At 37.6% G+C, this 18,725-nt stretch overlaps 1 protein-coding gene across 1 annotated transcript; it reads right to left on the bottom strand.

Annotated features, from left to right (window-relative positions):
• Positions 1-14: 14 nt before the first annotated feature.
• LOC120632045 (DNA polymerase alpha subunit B) lies at positions 15-18,669 on the bottom strand. The gene is made up of 12 exons (XM_039901806.1): positions 18,523-18,669; positions 18,145-18,370; positions 17,888-17,933; positions 14,101-14,174; positions 13,364-13,534; positions 11,993-12,116; positions 9,523-9,647; positions 8,346-8,494; positions 2,891-3,125; positions 1,819-2,022; positions 1,156-1,336; positions 15-210 (listed from the first exon to the last, which is right to left on the bottom strand). Exons 1-12 carry the CDS (start codon positions 18,596-18,598, stop codon positions 76-78), a joined length of 1,746 nt encoding a protein of 581 aa, XP_039757740.1. The 5' UTR covers positions 18,599-18,669; the 3' UTR covers positions 15-75.
• Between the last annotated feature and the right edge of the window lie 56 nt (positions 18,670-18,725).

Raw genomic sequence — 18,725 nt, forward strand, 5'->3', positions numbered from 1 at the left:
ATAAAAGACGGATATGTTTTTGAACGTATTTAATTAAAGCTTCTTTTAATAAAAAATTTCGTCATTCACTTTTGTTCAGATGCGTACAATTTGGGCGCCGATATTTATATGTTTGTTTGAGTCGGGAGCTACCAGAATCCGAGCGAATGTTCCACCGCCGGCGCCCTTCGTCAAATGTTCTGGATTCACCACCACACAGCCGTTCACTTCCTGCCATTACAATATTATGTCATTATAACTTAAAGTTAGTTTGTGAAAGCAGTGATTACTCAATAGTATAGTAGACGGCCGACTGGCGCAGTGGGCAGCGACCCTGTTGTCCGAGGCCGTGGGTTCGATTCCCACAACTGGAAAATGTTTGTGTGATGAACATGAATGTTTTTCCGAGTCTGGGTGTTTATCTGAACATTATAAGTATTTATGTATAATGTATATTACTGAAAAATATTCATCAGTCATTTTAATACACAAGCTACGCTTATTTTGGGGCTAGATGTCGATGTGTGTATTATCGTAGTATATTTATTTATTTATTACTGCTGGACTAAGGACATCTCCCAACGGAGGGTTCGCCCGTAATCACCACGCTGGGCAGACGGGTTGGTGATCGCAGTAGATGGGACATATATAAAAAATAATTATGATGGACCCAAGCAGATGGCACACTTGATGGTAAGGTGAAATCCATGGCCGAGGGGAAAAACAGAGCATCTCTTCAATGCATGCATGGGACACAAAGTGCCGCCCAATATCCGTCAATTTGATGCGTAGGCGTATAGAAGCAGGCGTTACTTTGTGGAAATCCATGATATATTATGAAAATTAAGCTTAATTTGCTATACTCCGGGAACAGTAGGAGAATCTGTATGACGTAATTTATAATTTTTTCAATCCGTATATATTGTTAAGTGAAAAATTATTCATTGTAAAGTCAACATCTCCTGAGGATGCTCCGGTTTCGGAGCGAAACGTGCGTAGAGGGTACATTGCCGAGGATCTGTTTGGTGTGTAGTATACCGATTGAAGAAATTATAAACCGTCGTTTAGCGGAACAATCGATTAGCGTTGTTCTATCAACGCGATTTAAAATACTGCAAAATTGGCTGTTAAAAGCCCGAGAGCTTATAAAAGTCGACGGCGATATTTGCAACGTACCTTAACAAAGTATCTGAAGTTTGAGGGCAGTATCATGATGTGCGGTGTGGCGGGCACCTGCGCGTGCGCAGCCCACAGCGTCGCGTCCACCGGAAGTTGCGTGGTGGGCCACAGCGGGTAGTAGCACTGCTGCGAGAGCACGTGGCCCGCGAGCCGAGCCAACTTGTCACCCCCCATGCCGCTGTAACATAACAATTCTTAATTTTAAAATGCATATAAAAAATTTCGGAACCTACAGGATTTGAACCTGCGACTCTGGCAATCGCGGCCCGAGCGCTTTTTCCAATTAAGCTACGGCTCTTCTACCATCGATGCAGAAAATTAGTATATGCCTTTTACATCAGTCCTTTTACGCATTGGTTGCCTGGAAGAAATCGCTATGTAGCGATAAGGCCACCAAATTGTACTTTCATTGTGGGAGGAGACCCATGCTCTTTAGTGGGTCGGTGTTGGGTAAATATGATCATATAATTGAGGTATAAATTTAAAGAACTTAAAATAATGACGGTGCATAGTCAGTACATATTTGAAAATAAAAAAGAAAATGGACTGTAACGATAAAAATATTAGAAGCAAAAATAAAATCATTGTGCAGTTTACTAGATTACATAACTGCTAATAATTCATTCAAGTACAATTGTATATTATTTTTTAAAGACTTACAGTGAAATCTCCTCTTGACTGATATGCATTAGAACATCTGTGCTGGTGATGCCAACAAGCACTCCGTTGATGTTCAAAGTGCTGGGGTCCGGCAGGAAATGTATGTTGGGGTGCTTCTTGCGAGTGCTGTACGTCGGCGTTGGGTATATGTTGGTGTGGAACGCGTCCTTTTGACTGGACACTATGTATATTTTTGTGAATGGGCTGAAAAACAATATGTAGTTACAGTAATTTTATAAAAGTAGGTAAATAATTAGACTTTATTAAATTTGTATCATAACCTTAGATTTTAATAACTCTTTAGTGATAAGGCCGCCTTTGCACCCTAGCACTAAGTACTATTACTGTTTTCCTTGTATTTTTCCTATTGTGTTGTGTTGCAATAAAGTTTTTCTATTCTATTCTATTCTTATTAACGTATTTTTACCATTTAGGTAAAAAGAATATATCAAATTTATGAATTTAAAATACAAATTATAAAAATTTCGGAGCTGTTATCATTTTAACTTTCAAACTCAATAAAACAATGCGGAAATCGCAGCCTGGGGCCTGAGTTGCAGGTCAAATACTGCCGACTCCGGAATATTTACGTGCATTTCACATTTTTAAATCAACTATATGTGCCAGATTTTTTGGTGGACTACAGCCTTAACCCCTTCAAATTGTGGGAGGAGACCCGTGCTCTGTAGTGGGCCGGTAAAGGGTTAATGTGATCATGACGACTATTATTTGACGTAGTTTTTGACAGCCGATTGGTGCAGTGAGCAGCGACCCTGCTTTCTGAGTCCAAGGCCGTGGGTTCGATTCCCAGAACTGGACAATATTTGTGTGATGAACATGAATGTTTTTCAGTGTCTTGGTGTTTATCTATATATTATACGTATTTATGTATATTATTCACAAAAATTATTCATCAGTCATCTTAGTACTCATAACACAAGCTACGCTTACTTTGGGACTAGATGGCGATGTGTGTATTGTCGTAGTATATTTATTATTATTCTTATTTAACAAAGAAACAAACACACACTTTCGCTTTTAAGATATTGGTATTGATGAATGGTTTTCTCACCTTGCCGTAGCTAACTCTCCCAAGTTGTCCATCAATTTTTCAAAGAATGATCTGTATGTCTCCGCCATGGAGTTGTCCTTTACTTTGGTGTGGTCGCTGTCCATGAAGGGCCCCGCCATGAGGAGCAGGTGTGGCTTGTGGGTGCCCACGTATGTGATGAGGTCCTTTAGAGGCTCGTAGGCCATGTTGTTTGAAGTTGTGTACGGTCCGGTCGCTACTACCATTGATAGTGTACCTTTAACCAAGGAGCAATTATTTTTTTATCATGCAATGCTAGCAGCAGTGATAACTGATAGCCCAGTGGCTTTCGACTTCACTTTTGTGGGCCGAGTTCAAATCCCAGACCGCTTTTTTTTTTTTTTTTACCTCTTACTTAAGTTATGTGCCTTTTAAGCAATTAAAGCATCACTTGCTTCAACTTGATTGGCGCAGTCGGCAGCGTCCCTGCTTTCTGAGTTTAAAGCCGTGGGTTCGATGCCCACAACTGGGAAATGTTAGTGTGATGAACATGAATGTTTTTTCAGTGTCTGGGTGTTTATATATATATTATAAGTATTTATGTATTGTTAAAGGTCTTATATCTACACAATATGTTACTAGTGAATGACATGTTTTTTTTGTTCTAAAAATAAAATGTAGTCAGCGTCACTCGGCAATGCATTAGGTTGTTTTATTATAGGTTATGGGCCGTACGCTCATAAAAATCGCGGTATTGAATAGTTTTAACAAGGATTTTGCAGTAAAGCAAGTGTTAAAACATTATATTCAGTGCGATTTAGCTGTGATATAACTTATCGTATTAATTATCGCAGTGTAGAAACTGTTCATCAAAATGGCTTCCAATTATCTTATTAATGTACCGAAACTAAAGGGGCGCGATAATTATTCGGAGTGGGGTTTCGCTGCAGAAAATTTCTTAGTTCTCGAAGGCATGAAGCATTGTATCAAGCCAGAACCGGGAAAAGAAATAGCAAGAGCGGATGACGAAAAAACTAAAGCCAAATTGATTATGACCATCGACCCGTCGTTGTATGTCCACGTCAAAACCGTGAAATCGTCGAAAGATTTGTGGAATAAACTACAGCAATTATTTGATGATAGTGGCTTTTCACGGAGAATAAGTCTTTTGAGAAATTTGATTTCAATCCGGCGAGAAAATTGCAGTTCGATGACGTCATATGTGACGCAGATTATCGATACAGCGCAGAAATTAAGTGGAACAGGATTTGAAATAAATGATCAATGGACAGGGTCATTGTTGTTGGCTGGATTGCCTGATCGTTTTGCTCCAATGATCATGGCAATCGAACATTCGGGCATTTCCATTACAGCAGATAATATCAAGACAAAATTATTAGACATGGAGTCGGTAGATTACAACGAGAGTGAAATGAACGGTGCTTTCGCCAGTCATTCAAATCATGCAAAGCAAAATAAGAATAATTTGTTAACGGCCAAGAACAATTATGACGTTGGAAGTATTCCATCAAAGTCAAATACCAAGGCGGTGAAATGCTACCGGTGTAAACAAGTCGGCCATTACAAAAATCAGTGCATGAATAAAGAAAATAATTCAGCAAATAAGAAAAATAAAGAAATAATGCAATCAAACGCATTTAGTGCAGTATTTTTTAGTGCGAATTTCAACAAAAATGATTGGTATATCGATTCTGGGGCAAGCGTACACCTAACAGCAAACGAAAGTTGGGTTATGAATGCCAGATATAAACAAAATAAAGGAGTTGTCGTTGCTAATAGTGAGAAGATGACAGTATTATGTTCTGGCAATGTTAAAATAACGACTTCAACTGATGATTGTGAGTACGACATCGTGATAGAAGACGTATGCTGTATACCATCTCTGACTACCAACTTACTATCAGTCAGTCAACTAATTAAGAAAGGAAACAGTGTGTCTTTCACAGATAACGGCTGTCGTGTTTACAATAAAAAACAACAGTTAGTCGCTACAGCAGTATTGGTCAATGGAGCATACAAAGTAAACCTGGTATCGCAGGAGTATTTGGCTGCACCAGCTGTGTCAGGAGTAACATGGCATTGCAGATTAGGACATGTCAACAAGGAATACTTAAATAAAATGAAAAACGCTGTCTTGGGAATGGCATTAGATGAAAAAGTAGAAATAAGCAAAGCTTCTTGTACAACATGTTGTGAAGGTAAACAGTGTCGCTTACCATTTAGAGGCAGTGGTCAGAGAAGCAGTAATTTGCTAGATTTAGTGCACACAGACATTTGTGGCCCCATGGAGACTACATCGATAGGAGGAGCAAGGTATTTCTTGTTGTTTGTCGATGATTACAGTCGTATAACATTTGTTTATTTTCTGAGGCACAAAAATGAGGCATTGAAGTATTTCAAGATATTCAAAGCACAGGTGGAAAATCAAACAAAAAGAACAATAAAAGTGATAAGAAGCGATAACGGGTTAGAGTATTGCAATAAGGAATTTAAAGATTACCTAAACAGTGCTGGTATTATCCACCAGAAAAGCAACCCGTACATCCCAGAACAAAATGGTTTATGTGAAAGATTCAATCGCACAATTGTAGAAAAAGCGAGATGTCTACTGTTTGATGCGAACATGGAAAAAGAGTTTTGGGGTGAGGCCACCAATACGGCAGTGTACCTGCAGAATCGAACTGTGGCTGCTGCGTTGGATAATAGAACGCCATATGAACTATGGACTGGCACAAAACCAGATATCAGTCACATTAGGATATTTGGTAGCACTGTCATGGTACATGTTGCTAAACAAAAGCGTAAGAAATGGGATAAGAAATCAGTGAAATGTATTCTTACAGGATACCCAGATAACATAAAGGGATACAGAGTATACAATCCAGAAACAAGAACTGTGTTTACAAGTAGAGATGTGGTCATTATTGAGCCAGAAGTCAATTCTGAATGTATGATTCAAGTTCAAAACCAGAATGTTGCTTCAGTGGAGGATAAGGTTAAACCAGAACAACAAGGCCAGAAGGTAACAAGTTTTGAATCAACATCTAGTCTTGAAGATAGCTCTAACAGCGAAAATTATTATTCCTATGATGATGTCAATGATAAAACATATGTTCCAAGTGATTATGAAGACTCAGAGAGTATACTTCAGTGTAAAAATGAAGATTTCATGGACATACCCAGACGAACACGGAAACCACCAGAGAGGTATGGTATGTCAAATCTTTGTGCAAGCGCTGAAAACTATGATGATGGGGCAGGTTTGACACTGAAGGAAGCTTTAAAAGGACCAGAAAAGAATCAGTGGATGTTGGCCATGCAAGAAGAACTACAGTGTTTCAAAGAAAATGATGCGTGGGAATTATGTTATAGTCCGCAAGATGGTAGGGTTGTACAGTGTAAGTGGGTGCTTCGTAAAAAATATGATTGTGACAATAATGTTCGGTTTCGTGCACGTTTAGTTAGCGCGTAACGTAGCACGACTATACAGAAGCATTTTCTCCTGTTGTGAGGCATACTACCATATCAGCAAGTTATTGGTTGTCTAATGTACTTAGCAGTTCTAACCAGGCCTGATATTACTTATGCAGTTGGATTTTTGAGTCAATTTAACAATTGCTATTCTACTGAACATTGTGCATATGTAAAGCGTCTATTGAGATACAAAAAATTACGGTTTGAAGTACACTGCTGATGGAAATTCAATATTAGAAGGATATGTAGATGCAGATTGGGGTGCAAATGTTATAGATAGGAAGTCATATACAGGTTATTGTTTCACTTTATCTGGTTGTGTAATTTCTTGGGAAACTAAAAAAACAAACCACTGTAGCCTTGTCTAGTAGTGAGGCCGAATATATGGCTATTACAGAAGCATGTAACGAAGCTGTTTATTTGAGAAACTTACTATATGAAATTACACAAAATTGTTATACCATAGATTTGTTTAACGATAATCAGAGTGCTCATAAGCTAACTATGAATCCAATGTGTCACAAGCGTACAAAACACATAGACATTAAGTTTCACTTTTGTAGAGAATGTGTAGTAAATAAAATTGTAAATGTGAAGTATTTGCCTACAGCTGATATGCCAGCTGATGTATTCACGAAGGCTTTATGTACTGTGAAACATTATAAGTTTTTGGATGTATTAGGTATTCAAAGATTATATTTTCTTTATACCTCCATATTGTTAGATATAGTAGGGGTGTTAAAGGTCTTATATCTACACAATATGTTACTAGTGAATGACATGTTTTTTTTGTTTTAAAAATAAAATGTAGTCAGCGTCACTCGGCAATGCATTAGGTTGTTTTATTATATGTATATTATTCAATAAAATTATTCATCAGTCTGCAGCAAAGGAGTAAAAGTTTTTTTTTTTTAATTCTTCGACAACTTAGCGCTTAGCTGCAATCTTAGCTAGCGGTAAGTGATGATGCAGTCTGAGGTGGTAGCGGGCTAAACTGTTAGGGATATGGCACTTATATCGAACCGAACTCCTGAACGTTTCTTTGAGGCATCACTTACAGAACGCTCAGTCTGTCGGTAGGATGAAACAGCCAGTCCCACCAAAACATTAAATTCAAAAATTATAAATTGCCATCACCGGAGTTCGAACCCAGACCTTCCACTTATAAGACCACAGCACTCAGCACTGACTGGAGGTCAACAAAAACTAACGTTTGTTTTCCAAAATACCACTCTCTAAAATCTACCTGCACGCGTATAATATATAAATACTAGCGGACCCCAGCGCCGTCTTTCGGGCTGATTTGTGAATCTAAACCATCCAGGATGCCACCCAAACGTATACCAAAAAAATCATTAAAATCGGTCCCGCCGTTTAGGAGGAGTTCAGTGACATACACGCGTACAGTAGAATTATATATATAAAGACAAAGATAGAGATAGATAAAATCTTTATTTTCACAGACTTATAAGACAAAAAAAAATTAAAAATGAAAACTATAAAAATACGCAATATCGCTGTAAGTGATCTCGTAGTGGCCCTTAATGGAAGAAATTATTTACAGAAAACCAACCTTTTTCTTAAGCGATAAGACCTCTCCTTTTTTTTTTTGTCTTATCTCTCTCTCTCTCTCTCGACGTCGTGTTCCTCATTGCTGAGGGTCGTGACCCCTTCCACTTACAACCTTTTGGACGATTGCGTGCCATTTGACTTGGCTTTTAGCAAAGTTTAAAGCAACATGCGCTTTGGTGTCGAGAGTAATGCGGATTTGATCCGACCAACGAATCGGGCTACGTCCTCGAGGGCTTTCCTTCTACTTTGTCAGTGACCACTATTCTTTCAAGATTGTCTCCAACTGTTCTGGCAATGTGACCGAAGTACTCGCGAATCCTCTTAAGACTTATAATTGCGTGCAAATAAACACTTGTATCTATTTATCTATCTAGTGTTTACGGGCGGAACGAAAATGAAGCGAAAAGGCGGTCAGACCGCTGTCTCTCACCTTTCAGCGAGTTCATCATATCTGCCCTGGGGTCAGGTGTGGGTTTGGCGGCGTCGCTGTACACTTGTTGCGCCACGAACTTGTCCCCTCGGGGGTTCACTCCTCTCATCACCACCACTTGACCGGGGAACAGAGAGTATTGCCCGACACTAAACAAATAAATTAGTCATTATTACTATCAACCCATTACAGAAGTGGGGTCTCCTTTCAGAATGAGAAAGGTGGAGTCCGAACTCCACCATGCTGGCCAAACGCGGCGTGGTAGACTTCACACGCCTTTAAGAACTCTGTGCAGAACTCTTAGGCACACAGGTTACCACACGATGTTCTTACTTCACCGTTAAACCAAGGGATATTCAATTGTATAAATTAAAAACGCATATAACTCTGAAAAAATCAAAGAAAGAGGTGGCGAGATATTTTCCATCAGAATTCTTGATCGGACCGTATGCGAAAGGCTCGCGACAGAATGCTTTGGCGAGACGTCGGGACTCCAAGGCCTACGCTGTACAGGCGACTTAAACGTAGGTGTTGTAAAAAATTTGTACGCAAGGCTTTTTTATTTTTTTTATAATTCTAAGTTTCAGAGTTATATGAGTTTATAATTAATTGCCGGGGTGCCGAACTCGGTCCCCTCGAATCGGACACCTAAACCCTAACCACTAGGCTATCGCCGCTTAATTAGTTATTATAAGCAATATCATTGATAGACTGGCAGTTTACTCTTCAGTCTCCATTTCGGAGAACGAGTAGGTACGGTCCTGATTGGACTCACTTTTTTACGCATCTCTTCCTGAAACAAGGTAAAACTTCTTAGCGGTTTCCGGTAGTTAGGACTCACTAGTCGCTGACTTGAGACCAGAATACCGCTGACAAAAGGACAGAATACCGCTGACGTGAGGCCAGAATATCGTTGACATGAGGCCAGAATACCGCTGACGTGAGGCCAGAATACCGCTGACAAAAGGACAAAATGCCGCTGACGTGAGGCCAGAATACCGCTGACAAAAGGACAAAATGCCGCTGACGTGAGGCTAGAATACCGCTGACGTGAGGCCAGAATACCGCTGACAAAAGGACAAAATGCCGCTGACGTGAGGCCAGAATACCGCTGACGAGAGGCCAGAATACCGCTGACGTATAGATAATTCTGAAAAGAGGCCATATTTGAACTTACCTATCCAAATCAACGGGAACCACTAAACTGAGAGACTCGTCCCATGTTCCCTGAAGGACGACACTTTTGGAGTTGAGCCTAGCATCTGCATCGCATTCTATTCGACCCGCTACGAAGACTTCTGTCTGCAACAGTTACCTATATGTGATATACTTCAAACATTTTTTTCATATATCTAAAGGCCCTTCTGGCGCAGTGGTGAGCGCTGTGGTTTTAGTGGGAGGTCTGGGGTTCGATGCCCGGCAGGGGCAATCCGGGAATTTATGATTTCTGAAATTTCTCTGGTCTGGTTGGGCGGCTTCGGCCGTGGCTAGTATCCACCCGACGATCAAAGACTTGCTGCTAGCGAGTTAGAGTCACAGTATGAGCTTGAGTAGAATCCGCTTTAGCACAACTGCTATACCCCAAACAGGTTAGCCCGTTACTATTCTTAAACTGCATTATCACTTACAGCAGTTGAGATGGCAGACAAGGGTTAACTTGTAGTAGTAAGAAAAAGGTTATAACAAATGTTGATCAGCCAGATCGCACCAAATCTAAAATTTATTTAAACTATATTTCTACGCGAATACAGTTAAATTAAAAAAAAATCAAAATTCATTTATTTCAAGTAGGCCTAATTAACAAGCACTTTTGAAACGTCAAGTCAGTCTGTTTGTAGTGACTCTACCACCGGTTCGGAAGGCAGATTCCACTGAGAAGAGCCGGCAAGAAACTCATTAGAGTTAGAATTATAAATTACGAATAGAGATAAACACCAAGACTGGAGTAGATTACAAAAGGCGGCCTTATCGCTTAGAAGCGATCTCTGCCAGGCAACATTTAAAATTACTAATTCCACTTTCTTTATGCAGTTTTTAGTTCATAAAATGCGGGGGCGAGGGCTGGTTATCCTTAACACACATAAAATCTAGCTAGGATAGCCAGTTCGTCAACTCATTATAAGTGCAATTTTGATGAAAGAAATAAACGATATTATTATATTATATTATTAAAAAAAAAGTAGTTTTTTACTTTTGTTAACTTTTTGTGACAGAGCTCGTCCGGAGAAGTAGCATCGCAATACTTATTTCTGCCGCTATGCAGCAATGCGTTACGATCTGGTTGCCGGTGTAATTACACGCACATGAGTCTTAAATCCTACGCCTTAGAGATTTACCCAGTAAATGTTTCGCCGAGTAACTAAGTTCAGAGTTATACTCGATTTCTCTGTCGCCAAACCAAGCAGTTACTCGGCAGAGTCCAGGTTTTCACATCTTATAGAAACGAAAAAAGGTTTATACAGGCAAGGCCACGGTCTGAAGGGCGTGATTGCCGGTGCAATTTTTTTTTATGAAGTATTATAGATATATATGTAGATATACTACGACAATACACACATTGCCATCTAGTCCCAAGGTAAGCGTAGCTTGTGTTATAAGTACTAAGATGACTGCTGAATATTTTCATGAATAACTAGCGTACCCAGCCCGCTTCGCCGGGCTAGATTTCGCTTTATTTTATTTAAACAATAAACGTACATCATTAAATTTTTAATTTAAGTCTCATAATATATTAATCATTTATTTCTCTCCGTATTCATTCTCTTCTCGAGCGGGTGAAGATCATTATCTACACCCATGTACACCCAACAATAGAATATCATCATAGTAAATAAAAGCTGTATTTGACAGTTTGACAGTTCAAAAATAGGAGTGCTCCGATCGTCACCAAACTTTACAGGATTACTCGCCAGGTCAATCCGGAGATTCCCTGAGAGTTTCATTGAAATCGGTCCAGCCGTTTCAGAGCCTATACGGATACGGTACATACCCACACACTTTCTCTTTTATATATATATATAGAAGGTAGATAGATGAATAATATACATAAATACTTATAATATACAGATAAACACCCAGACACAGAAAAACATTCATGTTCATCACACAAACATTTTACAGCTGTGGGAATCGAACCCACGGCCTGTACTGCAGCAGGCTGACCACTGCGCCAATCGGCTCAACACATATGCCTCAAATTGGTGGGCACATGGCGGCATGTTGCAGGACGTACTCATTGCATGCCCTGTGAAGTGTTGTATGTTATAGGCGATGGTTTGCCACTTACCATCATGTAGACCATCTGCTTGGTCCGTACATTATTACTATAAAAAAAAGCAAATGCTTCTTATTGAGTAACTATGAAATATGAGTAAATTATTGCGCTTACCAGGCTGCTTCTTTAATAGTTTTAAAAGACAATGTGAGATGGTGATAACTAAAAAAATAACAACCGGCTAAGTTTGCTGTGGCCTTCTTAGACCAGGGCGCGTTTGGAACCCTCGTAGCTTTAGTTTTAAGTTGACGAATTTAGTTATCGCCATCAACTCACACCTATGTCATATTTTACACGTAATGTACGCATCAAAAGTGTCATCTATGTGCCTATTTGAATAAAGAAATATTTGACTTTGACTTTGAATACTAACCTGAGTTTTGTGCCTCACCGAAGAAGATTCCGTAAAACCATTTTTTTTCATTATACACTGGGATATATAGCGAATGTGGTTGTCAAAGGTACTCGCTTTCTCATGCAGCAATTCAAAACCGAACCTGAACGATTGAAACAAAAAAAAACATTATTACCCGGTTACATTAAAAATAATCCATCTCATAAACATATAACATGCAGTGAGTATCAAATTGGTTGTGACATCATAAATAAACAACTAGTGCGGTAATATTAAAAGCATGTTCAATATTTTGGACTAGCTGATCTGGCAAAATTCATACCACCTCGGGATGGTGACAGAATGCAAGACAACTTTTTAACGGGAAAATAATATTGACATTTTCTTTTCACCATCGCAATTCTTTTTCTCACCGTTTAAACCTTCACTAACTAGACTTACACAAACATTTCTAGTCTTAAATTAGCCGAATGGGTCAAGCCGTTTTCGATTTTTAGTTAGAACAGCAAATAATTCATCTAATATATAAACTTTATTTATTTAATGAACCATTGAAAACTATATTTTTCTCTGGTAATTATTAATTACAAACTAAAATCCGTTCTAGCATACGTTCCATTGAAATCTAAACTCTGTATTGAGGGACATAGAGAACATTTTTGATATAACTAAAATTAATATTTACAATAAATATAAGCCGTCTAACAGTTCACTTATGGTTGGCATGGTACCCAAACTGCTGGCGCTATTGCCCCTTTGGATTGCTAGACTTAGCGGTTGGGCTAAATAAGCGCCAGCTCTTGGGTCACCAGACGTAAGGAGCAATTTTTGGGACACGATGTTAATAACATTTTTCGTGTCCGAAGACCAGGGCTCTGAGTCTCAAACGCAACCTTGACTTGACAGACTCTCATAAAAATTTTATTTGTCTATTCGATAGGTTCGAGAATCGGACATGTTTTTCATGCCCCTAAATTTTTCTTTTTATTTTTGTATGATACAATATTAAAACATACATACAACTCCAAATTTTCAACCCTCTACAATCAACCCCTATTTTTTTCTAGTATATATATAAATTATTTGCTATTAAGTTTAACGAGCAAGTGTGGTGAAAGTTCATATTCTCTAATTCTCTCCACATATTACGGTTCTTGAGATTGGTACAGCCTCACAAACAAATAAGATAAATACACTATATTATTAATTCCAGAGACACTTGTGTCTCACTTTAAATGGAGTCGCTGCTTAAATTTGTATAATCCCTGTGTATATACAGCCATTAGTAATTGCAATCAGTGCCTAACCAAATAAAACATCCTTTATGACTGCCCTGGTCGAAACCCCTGATCACACCAATTCGGTAATAAAATACAATTCCATACTCACATTGCTTTAGTATATAGATCGCCGTCTTCGTTACGAACTTGTGATATATTCAACTCCAGCAAATCATTTGCAGAAGTGGGATTGGATATAGCAGCCAGGAGTTTCTCATCGCCGTATGAATGAAGTACGGAACCCTGATTGGTGCGAGAACTGTATTTACCTGAGCGGTCTCTGCAATAAATAATTGATATACTATGTTATTCTTTATTTAAGCTGTAGTCATTTTTGTGATAAACTTTTATCATTTAATAATACATAAGTATTATTAATTAACCGCTTAGGACTAGTTTTAAAATAATTTTTGCCTCTAATTTTCACTACTACATAAATCCAAAAAATATCTTTTTTTTTTGCAGAAATTAACACTTCAACTGACAGCACTTTGTTATCACCCATGGGCGTACCCAGGCGTATGATATCCCCTGACAGGGAATTCAAACGTGTCCACCTGCTAAAGCACGGGAGAAGGAAAGAGTTTTCTCCCGTTTTTATATTAATTACTTTTTATAATAACACATATATTATTTGGATATTATTTCCACACGTGCCCAGATTCTCTGAAAGTTGAAGAAGCTGTTGGGGAAGATAATTTTGTATCCTTTCTGCGGGGAGATAATTGCCTCCTGCCCATGATAGCTGCTGCTGGGAGATACTCATTATCTCGACACGGGCAAAGTCACCGGTTATATCTAGTAAATTTTAAGTCCATTTTTTGTAGTTTATTATTAAATACTTACACGTTTGGCGAATACGTGACAGGCTGTAGTTCATTCTGAAGTGACACTTGTTCCGTCTGTTCTATCTTTACCCTCTGAAACGTTCAAGTGGTATACAAATGTTATTTTACAGTATATTGGTATGCATTCGAATCTTTATTACACTATAATTTTTTTTTTTTTGGACTAACGAGAAATATATTATTGGGTACCATGCCCATAAGTGAACAGATAGACTGCTTATATTTATTTTAAATATTAATTTTATTTTGTAATTATTTGCCTATTAAGTATTGACCTTCATAATGAACATAGTTTGTAGTGTAGGCATATTGTAGCTAAAGCCTAAGTGTCCGTTCAAACAGACCGGCTCGGGCCGGAGAGAAGTTTTTGATGGCGATTAAAATAGTGTTGGATAGTTGAAATAAGGTTTATTTTTACATATCACCTCTTTTGTTATTGAGAATGCCGGAGAGCAAACCTTACGCGGTTAGTGTGAAAAAATAAAAGAAGCCGAGCGGCTACGAATGATTTCTGATGACGCGCACTTCCGATCGCACGCAGCCGAACATATATATCACATTGACAGACTCCGTGATACAAAGCTTGGTCGCTCCGGCCAGTTCCAACCGTACGCGCGCCGGAGGTCTGTGCTGTGTGAAAAGAAGAGCACCGTCCGATTTTGTCCGAGCCGGTCTAAGACTAATCTCGCTTCAACACCATGATATTATGTCAAACTTGCATGCATTGGAAAACCTTTTATATAATAATTTTGAAAATCGGTTCAGTTTGATTCAGAGATTACCCCCTTACAACGTCACAAACTTACAAACGTTAACTTTTTATAATATAGATTACGAAGCATAATTACTGTGGGAATATATTAAACAGGAACGTATTCTTTACTCAAGTGCGCACGCAGATACACACGCACACATCATATCACAGCCGTAATAACCCTTTGTTTTTTTTATTTAAATTTAATTGACTTTCAGTGTACTTAAATATATATATATATATTTTTAGTACAACGTTTAATAATAATTAGTTTATTGCACTGTGTGCATATATTGGTTTTATGAGCTAAAAAAAAAAAAGAGGCTGTTTCCATTTCAGGCGTGCATTATTATTCAAGCTGAGACTTTACAAATAGTTATTAATAAATCGTATTAAATCATAATGCAAATGTCTTTAAATTTGGTGGCAATTGAATAAATTTTACCGCCACCGCATCGCGCCGCTGACACTCAATATAAGGTGCTTCTTCATTAGGAAAATATAGGTATTGTTACAAAACAAATTGCTTTTGAAATCAATACTTTTCGCTGTTTACCTTATCATTATGCGTTAACCACAATTATAGTGCATTTTTTCTTTCATAACATTTAGCATTTTAAAAAATTTCTTTGTTTTAATACCTTTATAAAACATTCTTTACTCTAAGAGTAATAAAAAGATTGTATATATATATATACCATATACATATTTTACGCGTCGTTTAAGCGTAGGTACTATGCGCGTGTCTGTTTTTTATCTAGGTTGTTATAAGTTTCAAGCAACCCTCAACAGTATTTCGTAATTAGGTTACTCGTTATCGTTGAGTCACGTGATGTTAGGGCTGTACCTGATTTCTTTCAGTAAAAACTATGAGTGGTTTACTCAAAAACTTTAGGTTTTCGGTTAAAGCCTGTGGAGTAATATATCGATTTTCATTTACACATTGTATAGTAGCATCAGCTGCGTTTACATTTATGGACAAACTGTCATGGCTTGGCATGGTTATGGCAAGTTTTTTTTTGGTCCTAGACAACGAAGCATCTAGAGTACATCGAAAAGTAGTACTCACTGGCACAGTGAAAGAAAAATATTACAGAACACGACTGACGGAGGAGACAACGAAGAAAACTCTTTGGTCCTGGATCTTATAAACTTGGGATCATAAAGCAAAAATTCTTCACACACACACACAGCTATAGGTATAATAATTATTTTACCTCTAGCTGTAATTCATTGTCCTTAGGGTATTCGTAATGTTATCATGACAAGAGGTAAAATAATTGCTGTGTATGGACATTAGTCATAGCAATTAAAATAGGGTAGACAACTTTTTTTTGGCTACTTCAATATTAAATCTAAAGTGAACTTAAGTTGAAAGAATCATATAAATAAACAGTGATAGTAAGGGCATTTTAGTTTAGTACTAACATAGTGATACTTTTTCTAGGCAGGGCCAGTAAGCAGACAAAATAGTACTCCTTTCCCTACCCTGTGTATAACTTAGTTCGATTATTTTGTTACACGAAATCACAATAGTACCATAAGTGTCTTAGATGTCTAGTTTTTCTATTTCGGAACTTAACTCTATCTACAAGGCTGGGGCTTTATCCACATAGGTATACTTACAGTAGCCTCACAAAATATTTATAACAAGTATTTGTAAGACAACATATTAGTCTGTATAAACAAAAAGTGGACATGAACAGTCAAGAGTTACAAGATGGTCATAAATTAGTGACATCTGCTGTGAAGGTGCAGAAGTCATTTGTGGGATTGAGTATACTTACGCTTTTATAACATAATTCCTAAAGTAATTTTGGACCTACCAATGCATAAGTTTAAAGAATGTGTTAAAACATTTATAACAGCGAGGTTACTACACAATTGATGAATTTCTTAAAGAAAATGTTGCTTGGAAGCATCCAGCTCCGCTTTCATCTATCACAAGATAGAAAAATGAATTTTAAAATGTAAATTGTTGTTATTGGAAAAGAGCAACTGCTGAGTTTCTTGCCGGCTTCTTCTCGGTAGAATATGTCTTCCAAAGCGTTGGTAGAATCACTACACACAGACAGACTTGATGTTTCAAAAGTGCTTATATTCCAACCAACCAACTCGAAATAAATGAATTTTGAATATAACCCTTGTGACTATATTTTAATTTAATTTATAACCCACAATGAAAATAATGTCATTAATCATTATTTTTCATAGTTACTTTAATTTCAAAATCAAAGAGTTCTTTAATTTATCGTCATTCAGTTTCTATGCTATCCTTCAGCCAAGTTTGAATCACTGGTTAATTCTCGCTTATAACTCTCTATTCTCGCTACTCCTCCTCGAGCCTCTTGGGTTGTTTCTTACTGGTTTCCATCCACATCCATATGCAGATTGAGTTGATGGCTGCAGACGAGTATGGATCTAGTCATGATGACATCAAAAACATGAACCAGAAGCAAACTCGCCCACAAATATCATCAAGTCAAAGCTTGTAGTCTTGAGTTTTCATGTCTTGCAGTATCTTCGATTTCTTCATTGTTGATCATCCTCCGAGCAATCAATGAGTGTAGATCTAGTCACAGGTGAACACTGTGCCACCAGATTTAAACCCATTGGCTGACCAGAAGAAAGCCTTGTTATCTTTTTATATGATTACAGTGATATTGTGATGAAAAGTATACCATTTATTCTTCAAATAAATTAGTGGCATATAATGAAGAGGAAAAGTCAAGCTGAATAATGGTTGATAAATTGGTATTTTGTTAGTTAACCAATAAAAATGAGAATTTTATTTTAAGGTAAATTTTTGTATTAGTTGTATTTAATTCAAATTACCTAGTCTCCGAACTACCTTTACCTACCGGTTTTTGAATAATTATTTAGTCAAAAAGTCTTATACATATATTTTGTAAATAAAGTAGCGAAATAACAATATGACCAACACTCCTGATTAAACTTTAGACATTAGAGAAAAATTATGTTAATTTCAAAAATATACTTACTACCGGTATAAAAAAAATTGTCCACGTACCTTTGGAGTGTCCGTCATGTAATTTGAGAGAACTTCATTTTCTGGCCTGTATGCTTAGAAATATTACCAAGTTGTAATGTACTATGTAGGTATAACAAAAGATAAGAGTACATTTAACCGAAACTTTCAACCAATCAGATAAGTTTTCAATTAAACATACCTTTGAAGTCGCTAAAACTTTGATTTAAGTTATTAAACAGTATGCATTTATGTTAGATATATAATAAAAACACGTGGAGTAACTTCGAAAAGGATACTGAACGGATGCGGGTGCGCCGTAAACTGTTAAACTTGTGCCGGTACTCAGTGAATCAACAGCGGGAGCGTTTCGACTCGCCGACCGTTTGGAAAATTCTCTTTTCTCAAGCAAATTTAAGTTCTCTACACTCGGCCCGGCTCCGTTTAATGCCGTCAAACTGAATGCCATCCATTGCTCGATAAATGTTTCAGCATCTACATCGTGCTCAGCGCATAAGCTTACACCTTGAATGAAAGACATGAATAACAGAACAACCTTGAAAACTAATTATCTTAAACTAAACTTTATTTCAACAACAACTAACTTTTATCGGTTGGAACTTTCGACCAAACGACACGGTGTAAAACCATCTATATAATGTTTATAAATTACTTACATTTACTTAAAACTTCTTTAGAGACTTCTATACCTAAAAATTGAAACTGCTCAGTCACCAATTCTTCGGTAGCCATTTTCTGTAAAATTGAAAGAGCGGAGCGAATGAAGGAAGCACGAAGTAAAAGAGCGCCAATCAAAAAGTATGCGTCAGAAAGTTTTAACCATAGAGTTAGTTTTTTAACTTTATTTGTTACGCAGACA

Source organism: Pararge aegeria, chromosome 19 (genome assembly GCF_905163445.1).
Source record: "Pararge aegeria chromosome 19, ilParAegt1.1, whole genome shotgun sequence".
In the NCBI taxonomy this organism is placed as follows: Eukaryota; Metazoa; Arthropoda; class Insecta; order Lepidoptera; family Nymphalidae; genus Pararge; species Pararge aegeria.